Source organism: Plecotus auritus (genome assembly GCF_963455305.1).
Source record: "Plecotus auritus genome assembly, chromosome: 4".
Taxonomy (NCBI): domain Eukaryota; kingdom Metazoa; phylum Chordata; class Mammalia; order Chiroptera; family Vespertilionidae; genus Plecotus; species Plecotus auritus.
In genome coordinates, this window is record NC_137775.1 from 155884849 (window position 1) to 155900803 (window position 15955).

Here is a 15955-nt window from a genome sequence, read left to right on the forward strand (position 1 = left end):
AGATGGATGTTAGATCCCATGTAATATTTATGTGACTCACATAAATATGATTAACTAGTGAAGTAGAATATAACACTTTTCAACTCAAAAATGTTTCACTATAAACCAAATCCTTCATTAATGCTGAGAGAATTCTATTAATATAATTAATTACTATATTTCAAAATGTATCTAAATTATACCAAGGCTTAAGGAGACAAAAATCACTAAGTGAAATTTGGTGCCTCATTCATTAAATCAACACATGCTATGTTTCTTTAATTTAAATGTAACATTTTGTTCTAAATTGGCATTTGTGAATTTATTTGTACAGAGATTCAGGGAAGTACTTATAATGGAAAGAGATGGAATCTGGCTCCAAGTTGTAGGTTAGGGGAAGGAATGAATGATGCAGACATGCAGAAGAAGGGAAGAGGGGCTATTCAGAGAACAGTAATTTGTATAGAGAGAGCAGTGGGAGAAAAGACAGGGTAGAAATATGCAACGTGAATTATCAGAATTGGAAGTTGAAATTTAACTTGCATGAAAATGGGAAGAGACTAAAGTTCTATAAACAAGTAATATGCTCAACCCTGGAGAAATAAACATTCACCTGTCCACACTGTGTGTTATGTCTGTCTGTCTTTCTTCTTTTTTTTTTTTTTCACCAAACCACCTACATGGTTGCTTCTTTCCGTGTGTTATGTCTGGATGTGTGAGGAAAAGGGGCTGAAGGTAATGGCATTTGAGAGACTGTTACAGACACATTTAGGTAAGATAGAATGCGAATTAAAAATACCCCCAAAGTATAATCTGATTGCAGTAGGAACAAGTCTCATTGACAACTCATTGTCAGGATCAAAAGGAAATAGTTTTTCTAACTTAGTATTTGTCCATCTAAGGAACAAAAGCATAGAGTGCATTCCCAACAGTACATCCAATCCTGTGTTTTATCATAAAATCATCTCTAAAAAGATAAGGCTCCTTGCCCTGGCTGGTGTGGCTCAGTTGGTTGGAGCATCATCCCATACATCGAAAGGTCTTGGATACACTGAAAGGTCTTGGGTTTGATTCCTGGTCTGGGCACATACCCAAGTTGCGGGTTCAATCCCTGGCCGGAGTGCATGTGAGAGGCAACTGATCCATGTTTCTTTCTCACATCAATGTTTCTCATTCCCTCTCTCTCTAAAATCCATAAAAATATATCCTCAGGTGAGGGTTAAAATAGTAATAATAATAATAATAATAATGATAATAATAATAATAATAATAATGAGAGTGTGCTCCTAGATTCTAGATTTCTTCTGTGCTGTTACACTTTCTGATAAATTCATCAAAAAAAAAAAAAAAAGGAAAGCTGGCAATAGTCATAAAAGAGAAAGAAAAAATAATGACTTTTGTATGCAAATAAAGATTTTTTATGTGTAAAGAGATGCCTAATAGAAATGATAGAAAATAAGTAGACAGACACAAAATAATTAAACCAGTCATTTTGGTGTTTCGCAATAGGTTCAAAAGTATGTAAAAAAATAAAAAGCAAAAGTGGAGGAAGATTGGCAGGTACTGTTTCGTGACATTAACACCTATTTTTTCTTCTATATCTATTCTGTTATGTCCTCCTAGGAACACAAAAGGCAACAGTTCCCTATTATAACAACTCTGCAACCCTAGGGAAATCCCCAGCACCTAGGCTCCCCTGAGAGGTTAGGTATGTATCTTTTTTTTTGGGGGGGGGGGATGGCTGTTGTTAAGGAATAGTTGAGCCCACCACAGCTATCTTACCTAATAAAAGAGAAACATGCAAATTAACCATCACTCCACTACACCCACAGCTAATCAGTGAGTATGCAAATTAACCCAATAAAGATGTAGGTTAATTTGCATATGCAGGTGTGCAGCTGCATGAAGCCTGCTATGAGGGGAAGGGGGGCAGTGGAGGGAGTTACTGGAGTGGTGCTCCAGACAGAAGCGAGGACTTGCTGGTTCCCAGGCAGCAGGGACTTGCCGGCTCCCGGGTGAGCTGGGAGCAGGGACTTGCCGGCTCCTGGGCGGCCGGGGAGTGGGGATGTGCTGGCTCCTGGGCGGCTGGGAGTGAAGCCAGGGGAAGGAAGGCCTATTCTTGCACAAATATCATGCAATGGGCCTCTAGTTTTATATAAAAATGTAGCCAAAGAGTCCTTCAGACTTGAATGTTTCAATGGACATTTGGACACCATTCTTTGAATTTGACAGGATGAGGCAAATTGAAAATCTTAATTTCTAATCCTGTAAATATTTACAGAATGTCTCCCATGTGCCACTGTCTCATGAGCTGGGGATTTAAATGAAGAAGGCAACAATCTTAGAATCTAACACTCTTATAGGGTGTTACTGTGTCCAGTTTTACAAGGTCCAGTCAATTGGAGAAATTAGTATGTTGCAAAATTGCTATTCTTGGGGGTAAATTATATCAACTGAGCATTTTATATCAGATCACACTATGATGTAATAAATATTATTTTTATGTAATTTACAACCTAAAATGTGAATAATGTAAGCTAATTTACATGAGGAGGTTAGTAGAGGTGACAACTACAAATTAAGGGATTATTGTCAATTTATTTTTACTAACATAAATATACAAAATATAAAATATATTTATACTAGTGGCCTGGTGCACGAAATTCATGCACATTAAAAGGGGATTAATTAGAGGATATAATTTAATATTGCTATTTGCCCTTTCTCTATAATAGAAGTGTCAGAGATGAAAGAAAATTAGTAAAATGTATATGAAAACCTTCCTCCTGTCAGAGTCTGGGGTGCACCACGGGACCCAGAGTCAAGTCCCCGCCCACCCGCATGTGCCTCAAAATCACGTAAGACCCAGATCCGCCCCCCCCCCCACCCCCGGATTGGGCTAGATCCAGACCTGGCCAGTCCCACACTTGTCAAGCCCTGCCAGGCAGGGGGCATAGCCTCAGGTCCCCTGGCCAGGCACCAGGATGGGGGGTGTGGCCTGAGGTCCCCCAGCCCAGACCAAGGTGGGGGGCATGCCTTGAGGTCCCCTGTCAAGCCCCGCTGAGTGGGGGGCACGGCCTGAGTTCCCCTGTCAAGCCCAGCCAGACAGGGTGGCGCAGCCTCAGGTCCCCTGGCCCAGTGCTGGGGCGAGGGGTGTGGCCTGAGGTCCCCTGTCAAGCCCCACCTGGTGGGGGGCGCAGTCTGAGGTCCCCCAGCCTGGTGTGGGGGCAGCAGCCTGAAGTCCCCTAGCCCAGCACCAGGACAGGAAGCATACCTTGAGGTCCCCTGTCAGGGCCTTAGGTCCCCTGGCCTGGCACTGGCTTGGGGGGGTGCGGCCTGAAGTCCCCTGTCAAGCCCTGCCGGGTGGGGGGATGTAGCCTGAGGTCCCCAGTCAAGCCCCATGGGGGCAGGGGAGAGAGTAGCCTCAGGTCCCTGATTAAGGATTCTTATGGGAACTTGGCCTCAGCTGTGGGTGCAGCCATCTTTGTGATGAAGTGATGGTCATTTTGCATATTCCCTCTTTATTAAATAGGATTACTTCATTCTAAATTTTATATTCCTAGCTTTCCCCTATATTTTCCACTTTGAAAAAAAACAAACACAGCTATAACTTTAAACATTTTAGTGTTGGAAAAGGTAACATTTCTATTTTAATTACATTGAAAATAGCTAATGAAAATGCAAAGACTTAATTAATATTCATCCACTGGAAAAATGACTACTAAAATAGGTGAAAGACACTGAAGTGAATACTTTAATTCAATATACATATAAATATAGTTAATTACCTGTAATCTGTTCCATTGACAGGGGTCCATGTATATGTCCTGTTTCCTTTGTCAATATATCTCTAGAAAAAAGTTTCACATGGTTATTCTCACCTTTTATTCTATGTAAATTTACATCATGAGCAAAACATTAGAATCTATTTATAAATCCAGTGGTCATTCAACATCCTTTCTCACAAATTTCTGATCTATTCTATGTTATAATGTTTTCTGTTATGGATATAGGTATGAATAAAGCAAAATGTTAGGACAAAATAAACACCCACATGATATGTATTAAAAACTTACAAGTGAAAATCTTGGCAATTTATGCCAAATTATTAACCCAAATACTTTAAAAACATTTCCTGAAAACTAAGCTTTAATAATGAAATAGGACTATGAAATGTTAGGTAAGGCTCAGATAATCCATACTTGAGTATATTTAAAAGAAATGGTTATAATACCAGGAAATTAATGCAGTGTGTCTAGATCCAAATGTAAGATGAGCATATTACTATTCTTATTAAGCCATTACTATAGTTTTATCTATCATAAGAGACTAACAATTCAGTATCATGGAGGCTGAAAAAACAACTAAATCTACCAGGGAAAGGAAGTAAAGAGCTAAATAACTGCATGGATATAGACTCTTTCATATGCAGCTGATGAATAATACTAAAGAAATTATTATTCTTTCTTCCCTTAGATAAAGCGATAACACATTCATATCTTGTAATTCTTTTAGTTATTTCCAGTTTAGTCATCCTCATCAGAACAGTAACAGTCACTGAAGTATTACTTGGAGTTAGGCAACATACCAAGCACTTTGCAGTCACTGTCTCATTTAATCAACCTTCTGGTGAAGACACTATTATTTTCCACAAATTAATGATGAAGAAATAAATAAAGGGGACTTTAATTGAAAGGATGAAGAAAAATGCATGATGCCAAAACCATTGTATAGCAAGTACACAATGCTGCTGCTAGACATCCGACATCCTGTGGTTTTATTTACGTGAGTGGAGAGTGGGAGAAGGGAAGAATGGAGTATTAAGGTTTGTGGACTAGTAAAGTTCTTAAAATAATTTTTAAAAATAATGTTTACCTATTAGATACTGCTCAACAAACATGGCAAACTAGTGTTGTTCTGCAAGTTGTAAAAATAATATAAAAAAATCAGATTAGGAAACATACAAGATGATATTTTTTCACTATTAGTAATAGGAAAACTCTATAGGTGAATATTGGTCATAAAAATAATTTATAGTAAATTGAAGTAGGAAAATATCAAAGTGACTTAATAGAAACAAAAGTGATTTGTAAGTTGAGGAAAGAATGTTCAAGTCAAAGATCTGGTTGATGGAACAACATGGAAAGTTGGTGAAACTGGTAAATGATACACATCTTTCCTGTAAGCAGTAAAGGGGTAAACAGCACAGTTAAAGTCTGAGTAAAGAGAATTGAAGTTTTAACAAAGACTGAAATTGATATTTATCTCCCCTTATGTTCTCAAAATGGGAACTCCAAATGATATTAAAATAAGGAAAGCCACATGCTAATGAAGGATCCTATTTAAATCCTAGCTACAATTTAGGAAAAGATCTGCTGAGGAATTCAGGAGAAATGTTTACATTTTAAAAGTATGCTATAAAGATTAAATTTCTAGGCTCCAAAGCTTCTGAGTTCTATATTTTTTCAAACACTCAAATATATGAATACTAGAGGCCCGGTACACAAAATTTGTGCACAGGGGTGTGTGTCCCTCAGCCCAGCCTGCACCCTCTCCAATTTGGGACACCTCGAGGGATGTCCGACTGCCCGTTTAGGCCCGATTTTACCAGGATCGGGCCTAAACGGGCAGTCAGACATCCCTCTCACAATCCAGGACTGCTGGCTTCCAACTGCTCACCTGCCTGCCTTCCTGATTGTCCCTAACCGCTTCTGCCTGCCAGCCTGATCACTCCCTAACCACTCTCCTGCCAGCCTGATTGATGCCTAACTGCTCCCCTGCCAGCCTGTTTGCCCCTAACTGCCCTCCCCTGCAGGCCTGGTCACCCCTAACTGTCCTCCCCTGCATGCCTGGTCTCCCCCAACTGCTCTCCACTGCAGTCCTGGGTCCCCCGCAACTGCCCTCCCCTGCAGGCTTGATCACCCCCAACTGCCCTCCCTTGCAGGCCTGGTCCCTCCCAACTGACCTCCCCCACTGGCCATCTTGTGGTGGCCATCTTGTGTCCCCATGGGGGCAGCCATCTTGTGTGTTGGAGTGATGGTCAATTTGCATATTACTCTTTTATTAGATAGGATTATTAGATAGGATAGAGACCTGGTGCACAGGTGGGGGCCAGCTGGTTTTCCCTGAAGGGTGTCCCGGGTCAGGGTGGGGGTTCCCTTGGGGCATCAGGCAGCTTAGGCAAGAGGCCTGTGGTGGTTTGCAGGCTGGCCATGCCCCCCGGTGACCCAAGCGGAGGCCCTGGTATCTGGGATTTATTTATCTTCTATAATTGAAACTTTGTAGCCTTGAGTGGAGACCTGGGCCTGCCAGGGTGTGCAAAAAGCTTGGCTTCCTCCATTGCCAGGGAAACTCAAGCCTCCTGTTCACTCCATGGCCACAACCATCTTGGTTGGGCTAATTTGCATACTCGTTCCTGATTGGCTGGTGGGCGTGGCTTGTGGGTGTAACAGAGTGATGGTTAATTTGCATATTACTCTTTTATTAGATAGGATACATTTACTCTACATATGACTAATAATAGGCACACTCCTCATATAAATAATTCTTCAATGACAATGGAATAATAATAAACAATAAATTGTATTACATATTTGTACCAGTGATATATGGGGTAGTTGTGTTGTCTCCTGATTTAATTTCAGATTTATATGCAGGGAAATTATTATATAAAGTACATAAATAGTGCACTAAGATCAATCAACCCAGAAACAAGTAAACAACCAAAAAATGTTTTAAAGCTTAAATAATATATGGAATACAAAAATTAAAACATCTGAATTAAATTGTGCTTATTTCTTATAATGATAAAAATATTTCAAGAACATATTGTCAATATAAGAATACATAAAAATTAAATTAAATTTAAAAAATAACGATAAAGAAACGCAAAACATTATTTTGCAAAAATCCAAGAGTTAAAAATCTTATTGAAAGGGGTGGGGGTGGGCTAGAAGAGGTGAATGGGGGAAAAGGGGACTTATGCAATATTTTCAACATTAAAGATTAAAAAATAAATATCCCTCCAGGAAAGAAGAGTACCTTAAAAAATTGTTTATTGGAGACACCCCTGTTTTATAAATAAATATTGCTTTAATAGAAAAGAAAGACTAACTACCAATATAAATTATTGACATGTATGAGAATAAGCCTGACTTAATTCTTACCTCATCTTGAGATTTAACCAGAGTTCTGAAGGATTTTTCTCCATTTTCTCCATCTATCATTTTATTGCGAATCTAAGGGAAAATGAAAAAATACTTTATTGCAGATAATAATTGAACTATCAAAGTATGTTTATTAACATATTATACCTTATTTCAGAATCAAATGAATAAAAATAGTTGGTTGCTGCTATTCTCTGGGAATACTTTTTTAAAAGCTATCACATTATAGTATGTTTACATTATTTTTTAAAAATAAGAACAACCTTAATAAAATATTTTCAATGGGGCATTAGCTTTTTAAATATAATCAATAAAAGAGTGGTCAATTACTTTATGGGATCAAGAGGAAACTGAGATTTAAGAGAGGTGAAATAATAATTATAGTTACTCAGTGGCATGAGAGTCCAAAGACCAAGCTCCTTACTATTACATAATCGTACTCTATAATGTCAAAACACTTTACAACAAATATTCTTTAACCACCTAAAACATCCCAGCATCAGACCTTGGCCCAGGATAATTATAATAAACTAGAGGCCCAGTGCATGAAAATTCATGCACTGGAGGGAGCGTCCCTCAGCCCATCCTGCCCCCTCTCACAGTCTGGGAGCCCTCAAGGGCAGGAGACGACCTGGTGATCAAGGGAAGGCGATGCCCCATCACACCTCTGCTGCTGCCACTGACGGCAGTGCAAGCCTCGGCTGGCCCTGGTCATCTGAGCCTAGGGCGGTCCTGGGCGGCTGGGCAGCTGCCATCCAAGGCTTGCCTGCGCTTCGGGCCAGTCCTGGGCAGCTGGGCAGCCACCATCCAAGGCTTGCCTGTGTCTCGGGCCAGCCCTGGGTGGCTGGGCAACTGCCATCTGAGGCTTGCCTGCACCTTGGGCCGGCCCTGGTGGGCTGAGGGGACTGGGGGACTCTAGAGGCAAACACACAGAGCAGCCAGGCCCACCTGGGGAAGGGCCTGGCCTTGACATGCACCTGCTGTCCCAGTGGGGCTGAGGGGACTGGACAGTGCCATCTCGTGGCTGTGGGCACTGCCATCTTTGAGGGCGGGGCAGTCAATTAGCATATTCCCTCCTTATTGGCTGTGGGCACCACCATCTTTGTTACAGTGTGAGGGTCAATTAGCATATTCCCTCTTTATTAGATATAATAATTAAATTCTATTGTACAATGAGGAATAAAGCTGTAAAATGTGTAAAGCAAGTACAAATTAAAACACAATCTGACAAATTATGATAAGAGATATTCATCCATCTGAAAGAATCTTAAAAATCTTTGCTCTGGAGAGCAAGAGCCTGGTTCAAAACCTGATTCTGCTACTTACCAGCTGAGTAACAGGAGAAAATCTAGGCAATTTATACTCTTTGTACCTCGCATATCATCAGCACAACAGATAGAATGACAATAATAGTAATAACAATAATAATAATACCTATTTCAAAGGCTCTTGAGAATCCGTGACTTACATATCATGTATTCAATAAATATCATTATTATTAATGATTATCCTTATCCTGATGGGAGACCCTCTCAGAGGAAGTGATATGCAATTCTGGTTTTGAAATTAAATAGAAATTAAATAGACATTTTCTGAGGAAAGAGCACTAAGACAAATATGTCAGCTTCTCTACACATGTTGCTCATTGTGTAGCTGAATGGTTGGATCCCCTGTAAATTTCTTTCAACTCTATAGCAACATACTCCATGTTTTTTTATTGAAATTTACATGTTTCATTTTTGTTGAGATACTTAAAATATCTCTACCTGTGAAATGAGAAAGAAACAAACACACCCAACTTAAAATATTTATTTCTTTTCATATGACCTTTTGGATAAGTGAGCCCAGGACCTAGAATTTTTTCAAGAGAAAAAGCATCCAAATTTGTGTATTCCATACCTAAGAGAGCACCCAACCCGCTGAAGCTGCTCAACAGATACTTGTGGAATTGGTGATTCCAGCATTTGAACTGAGGATATTATGCAGGCCTACTGATTACACTCACCTCCACTTTAATATCATTCTCTAATTCTGCATCAAGAAAATCCAAAGTTACTGGCTCCTGAGATTTGGGGTTCTACACAAAAAATAATAATAATTAAGCATATGTGACATTGTAAAATAATGCTCTCTCTATATATAGAATAATTCAATTAATATTAAAATATTAAATTAATCTGTAAAGGTTACTTACCTAAGGTATAATAAAATTATATAATAAAAAAGAAAGGTATATTCTTTCATATATATATATATATATTTAAAAGTAACAATAAATAGGGCCAGAAATTTAAGCTTTAAATGCAGCAAATTTTAATTAATCATCAGCTGAAGATAGTCTTATTTTGAGCACTGAGTTAGATACTACATTTAGAACCACAAGCTCTTGGGGGTAAATGACTTTGAAGATCCCCTCAGAAGTTTAATTATGATGGAAAGGAGAAAAAGATAGCCAAGTTAATAACATATTGAGCAATATAACAAAGGGAATATATAAATAATATCCTTTCTTATTTGTATCTATAAAGTAATAAGAAATTAAATGAAAAAAATACTTTTAAAACTACGTTTGAATTTGCTAAGCAAAACTCTACTAAATGTCTTCTTCCTTCTTACAATGCATTAAGATGCAGATTTCTTTCATGTATTTCAATCTCAGAACCTTTACATATATTTTAATGTCAGGTTAAGTTTATTTAAGGTAAAATTTGTGGCTAAGGCATAAAAATTTTTAATAAAGATTAGGTGTTGTAATTGAAGTCTAACTAGAATGATCACCCCTGGGTTCCCTGTTTTAACATCTCCTACCGCTACCTTCGTGCTGGTGTCCAACAAAAAATAAAATTCATTGTAAAAAAAGGAAGATTTTTTACTTATTTATATAAATGTATCAAAATAAAAGTTAGGCTGGCTAATTCACCTCATATTACATTTTTAAAAAGTTGTCAATTACAAAATGAAAACTTACTGAACTATTTGATAAACAAAAACATACTGATTATCTTATAATACTTGCCAAGTAATGCAACATGCCAAAGAATTTCAAAGTTCACTAGAACAATGAAATTGTAATAGGTATCTATAATTTTATAGCTGCAAAATTTTAACAGGTGCTTGATGTTTCATAAAATAAATACTGCTATATTATAATAATTAATTAAACAGAAGTAATAAACACAAACTACATTGCATTAGTGCAAGGTAAATAGAATTTGAATAATTTCAGCCTCACAGGCTCTTCCAAAATATATTCAGATCATCACTATTTTAAAGAATGTTTTAGGAGGGCTGACTATCAAAGACAGCACCAATTATTAAAATGTACTGAAATGAACCATATCTTATTTATCACAAATGGTGACAAATAATTACACACGGCATGGATCAATTTATAATTATAACAAAAGGCCTTCTTTTGAAGAGTAACTCCATGACAATTTATGATTCCCATGGGTTTTGATAAATGAGGATTTTTTAAAGGCAAATTTACAAAAATAATCTCAACTGTGTCTGTCAATGTTATTGAAAAAATATTCACTGCTTATGAACTCAATATGTAGAATCAGAAGATTCTAGATTACTGAAAACAAGTATTAAATTGTTCAATACTGACCATTGTTTGGATAGCATCTTATTCGCTCAGAAGCAAATATTGATTTGAAATGTCACACATTTCATAAGAAGAAAATAAAAATCAATGTTGAAAATAATTCTAATCCTTTCTTTAAAGAAGCAAAACTGAGAAAGTCTCTAACAAAAGGATACTCTATAGTTGAAAATATTATTAAGAATTGCTTATTTAAAAGTCCCATGAAATAAATTATTTCCACACAAACACCATTATACCAGCATTAAAATTTTAATAAAATCACTGCAAAACAAAATCAAAATAATCAAAACATAAATAAGAATATTATCTTACATGCAATGGATAATGCATAGCATGACCAGACCCAAACAGCATGCATGGAGGAGGCATTATCAGGAAGAATTGGCAATATGAAGATGATGTCCCAATCCAACATATAAAGACACAGAGAAGAAAATGAAATAATAAAAGAAAAATGTCAGTGAATAACTTGTACTTTTTAAATGGCAATCTGGCTGACCATTGTTTGAAAGACTAATCATAGGCACAGTTATGAAAAAAATGCAAAAGTAGAATCTTCTAATAAGAAAGCAACAAGAGAGGCTTGAGAATTAGAATCGAGTTCCTCTAATCCCAATACTTTTGTTTTATATTTTAAATATATAACATTTTTCATTTGTAAAATTTGAGTATCAACTGACAGAATATCCACGTAATTTGTGGAACTAAAATAAAAGGCAATGTTAACAAATTTTAAATTGGAATAATTAGTAGTTAAGTATTATTAAAAATACTACATACGCAGTTCAAAAAATATTCCCAAAATTCAGAAGTCTTGTGTGGTTGCTAGTTTGCCATTTGGGGTTTCCTTAAAGGAAAACAAACATAAAACAAACCACTTTTAAGGTTGTTTGTTTTAAAAATTATATCATAATATTACATGCAATCTGAAAGTACTGCAAAAATAATAATTCACTAAGATGTACATGAATGCTAAGATAATACACAGAAACATGCAAGAAGAGAAACATAAAATAATTTATCAAGAAAGACATAAGTATAATTTTAATCTCCATAGGAATCATAAAAGATATAAAGACTGATGCAACAACATGAAATTCAAATTGTCATGGAATTTGAGAGCTAGAAGGGAACTGAAGCCATTAGACTTAGATGCTCTACACTTTAGAACAACCTGGGTCAGTTTAAAAACTAATCAGAAGCCTGGATTTCATCCCCTGCCAAATTAAATGAAATTTTCAGGAAATGAAGCCTGAAATTGATATATATATCATATATCATATATATATATATATATATGTATATATATATATATATATTTAATCTCCTAGGCAGATATACTGTGTGGGGTAGAAAATAATTATTAGTTCAATCCTACTGCTTTTCAGATGAAAAAAAACTGAAGTACTATGGGATTTAGTGAATTATTCAATTTTACAGTGTTGGCTATAAGTCCTATTTTTATAGCTCAAAGATTTCTTCTTAATATCACACTACCTCTCCATTATAGAAGCTTCTTGAGTTATGATGAGCTTACGTCCTAATAAACACATCATAAATTGAAAAGATTATAAGTTGAAAATGCATTTAACACTCCTACCTTATGGAGCATCATATCTTCAGCTAGACTACTTTAAAAGTGCTCAGAACTCTTAACATTGTTCAGTATCATGAGAGAGGATCCTACCTTATCCTGCTAGCCCAGGAATAATCAAAATTCAAAATTCAAAATACTATTTCTACTGAATGCATATTGCTTTCACACCATTGTGATATCAAAAAAATCCTAAGTCGAATCATTATAAGTAAAGACCATTTGTATTATGTCACCAACTTTCTTTTTTAAGAAATTGTAAGCTTACATTTAAAGCCTTAAATAATATTGAACTTTCTTTAAAATTTTAAAATTCTTTTACTAAACTGTACTAAATTACAGGAAGTATTCTTTTACATTAATTATTTTTAGGGTGCTTAAAGAAATATGCATACATATAATAAAGTTTAAATTTTGTTGACAATAGAGAAAAATTTTGCAATGAAGTTTGCCAAGCAATAACAATTCACAATGTTTGTTTGTAATTTTACACATCTTTAATTAGTTTAAGGGAATTTTCTCTAACTTCTAACCTAAGCATACGCTTTTAGAAAGTCAAAAAAATGTTGGCTTAAATTCTATGGCTTATAGAAACTATCACATCAGAATTGTATTTTTATTTCCACTTAGAAATTAATTTCACAAATTGTTAAGATTACATGGATTTGATACCACTTTTACAATATTTAATAAATTTATCTTTAGAAGCCATCTGATTATCATTGCGCTGATTGTTAACACTACTACATAATTTGCTAGCAATTTTTAGTTAGCCAATGCGTATACCCACTGCCATAATTAATAACATTTTGCTCCAGCTTATTGAGAAACAATGCTCATATCCATCTCATGCTCTGGAAGCTTGATGTCAGGAAAGGCAGCATTAATCATATGCTTTTAGAAAGAGAAGCTTAATTTCAACTCTGATTTAGCAAATTTGAAGGCACTGCCACTTTCATTCAGTTACCTGAACATTGGGTCTCCTTTTTCTTAAATTAATTGTTGGTATACCTACACCAATAGGCTAAAGCAACAGAAAGATGGTAATTCATCATGCTACATCTCAACATAGATAAGGGTTTTATTCTGTCATCAATTGTGGTCAGGTATTTGCTTGATCAAAAACAGGTATTATAGAGTTCACGAAGAGTCAATAAACAAAATAAAAGTTTAAAAATATGGTTAGTAAGTAAAAAACTGTGTTTTTGTTTGTTTGTTTTTAAGTGAAATGACTGTTAATATTCTTTTTTTTTTCCTGGGAAAAAAGTGAGGAAGTTGGAAGTGAGAAAGATGATTTGTTTCAGACAACTTTTATGCTGATTAAAAAAAAAAGAATTTATAGAATTTACATAATTCAAATGTGTTAAAATATAAATACTATAGGTTATTAAAAAGTTTTAACCCTTAAAATTTGTTCCTTTGTTTTCTGAAGAAATACCAAATATTATACCTGTGGCACTAATGTATAATTCAATGAAAACACTATATATTTATTTTAAATATTGACTTCTATGACATAGAGTATATACAATTTCCTTTACAATAAATACTTCTTGGGACTGATCAAAAGGAATTATTTCAATAAAACAAAATGGAAAACAATTAAAATGAATTTTGAAATAAAACAGGAAACATAAAATTAGACTTTGACCTTGTTAAATAATTTTGGGTGCTATGGGACATAATATCCTTTTCCTTTTTTTTTTTTTCTATTGGTGAATTGCTAATGAAAAAATTAGGATTAATTTTGTTAGCATATCTGCTGAAATTACCATATTGGTCCTTTGTATTTGTCAGTTTCTGAAACATTTTATGAGTTTTTTATATCAATCTTTATAGCATACATCACCCACAAAATAGAAGTTGTGTTTAACTTTTAATGATAAGAATTCAAAACCATGAATTTAAGATAAAAATACATTGTTTAACAATATTTATTTTTAATGGTTTCTAAAATAATATTTTTCTAAATGTGATTCTGTTACATACTTACTTTCAATAATTTCCTATGTAAAAATACAAAAAGCTGGCCCTGGCCCCTGTGTCTCAGTTAGGCATCATTCCATGGGGAAAGTTTGCCATTCAGTTTCTGGTTAGGGCACATGACCAGACTGCAGGCTTGAACCCCAGTAGGGGGCGTGCAGGAGGCAGCCCAGTAATGAGTCTCTGTCATCATTGATGTTTCTCTCTCCCTCTCCCTCTCCCTTACTCTCTGAAACCAATAAAAATATATATTTTAAAAAAATAATATACTTTATACCTTAGAAAAAAAGCATAAAGATTAGGATAAAATGGTTTATACAATTTTATCACTTCCCAATAACTCACTCATTAATAAACACTTCCCATTTCTGAAGCCCATCCCAGAAGAAAAGGGCAATAGAAAATGTGGCCTATGCATTGAGGAACATTACTTGTTTTTATCAGATTCATGGGGGGTGGGGGGGGGTGGGGAGAATCTCCTTCACTATCTTACAGCCTTAAAGTCCCAAGTGGGACATGTGGAACTCAGGCATGGGTGGTGATAATGGCTGTCTTTAAGACAAGAATATTGATTAGCTAAATATTAGAAAGCTAAATTGGTAAGAGAAAATGAAAAGTGCTTTCACATTTTGATATATTATAAACTGTGATCTTGTCATCTATTAACATTACAAATATAATAATGTTCCTTTCTATTTAGTGCTATACAGTGAATTCTAAAATGACATACCTATTAAGAACATTAATCATTAATTTTACAGGACACTAATCATAGTAAACAAATTATATACATACCTTTGGCTGAAGATTTGGATGTAATAAAACATAACCATTGGGATCAATTGCAAAATAATAGCCATTAGGGCACAGCTGGAAACAAATAATAAAAGTTAAAAAAAAAATTAGATCGAGATCCCTAAGCCACAAACAGAAATCCTCATTCTTCTTTTAAAAAAATCTTACAGATTTTAAAGCATGAAGAAAGATAACATGATCTCTTTATTATTTTTTAAGGATCCTTTTAACATTTACTTCCATAATATAACTGCACATAATTTTTGGAAGTTATTTAATGCTTTATGGACAAGTTAAATTAACACAGAGTTTTAAGACAGAAAAGATACCAAAATGGTAAATTGCATCTTACTGTAAAGCGTGGTGTTAGTCTTTTAATATCTTCCAAAGACACATCAACTCCCATCACACCAAGAATCAGCTGGTTCTATAAGATAGCAAAAAGGTAGTGGGTTTTATACCAAAATTTTACTATTTCTACACAATATTATTCATCCCTTTGCTTGGCATTGGTTGTATGCCACACTATAGCTCAAATTTACACACACACACACACACACACACACACACGTATATATAATTTCGAAACTCGAGTATTTTTCCTGAACCTTAACATAGAAAACATAAATTATTTAAATCAGATCCTTGAGCTGCATGATGATTAAAGAAAGAATTGTTTGAATGGGAGTTGGAGGAGGAACAACTCCTTAAATATACCTATGTACACCTGAGACAAAATGGTTTTGTTCGGATGTTCTTTCTGAACTCCATGAATATCTTAGATGCATTTAAAAAATGTGCACATAACAGTATTGCCCATTCATTACA

At 35.3% G+C, this 15955-nt stretch overlaps 1 protein-coding gene across 4 annotated transcripts in view; it reads right to left on the reverse strand.

Moving 5' to 3' along the window:
- The window catches only part of CACNA2D1 (calcium voltage-gated channel auxiliary subunit alpha2delta 1), a 393063-nt gene that overhangs the window by 45195 nt on the left and 331913 nt on the right, over nt 1-15955 (reverse strand). Inside the window, exons 17-22 of one of the 4 annotated variants that reach the window (XM_080665798.1) lie at nt 15480-15554; nt 15128-15202; nt 13317-13373; nt 9151-9222; nt 7146-7217; nt 3768-3829 (exon numbers count right to left, since the gene is read on the reverse strand). In XM_080665798.1, the coding sequence (XP_080521924.1) occupies nt 3768-3829; nt 7146-7217; nt 9151-9222; nt 13317-13373; nt 15128-15202; nt 15480-15554 (413 nt within the window). Of the gene's footprint in view, nt 1-3767; nt 3830-7145; nt 7218-9150; nt 9223-10990; nt 11603-13316; nt 13374-15127; nt 15203-15479; nt 15555-15955 lie in introns of those variants that run through there. The other 3 variants (XM_080665796.1, XM_080665795.1, XM_080665797.1) reach the window with 3 other exon arrangements.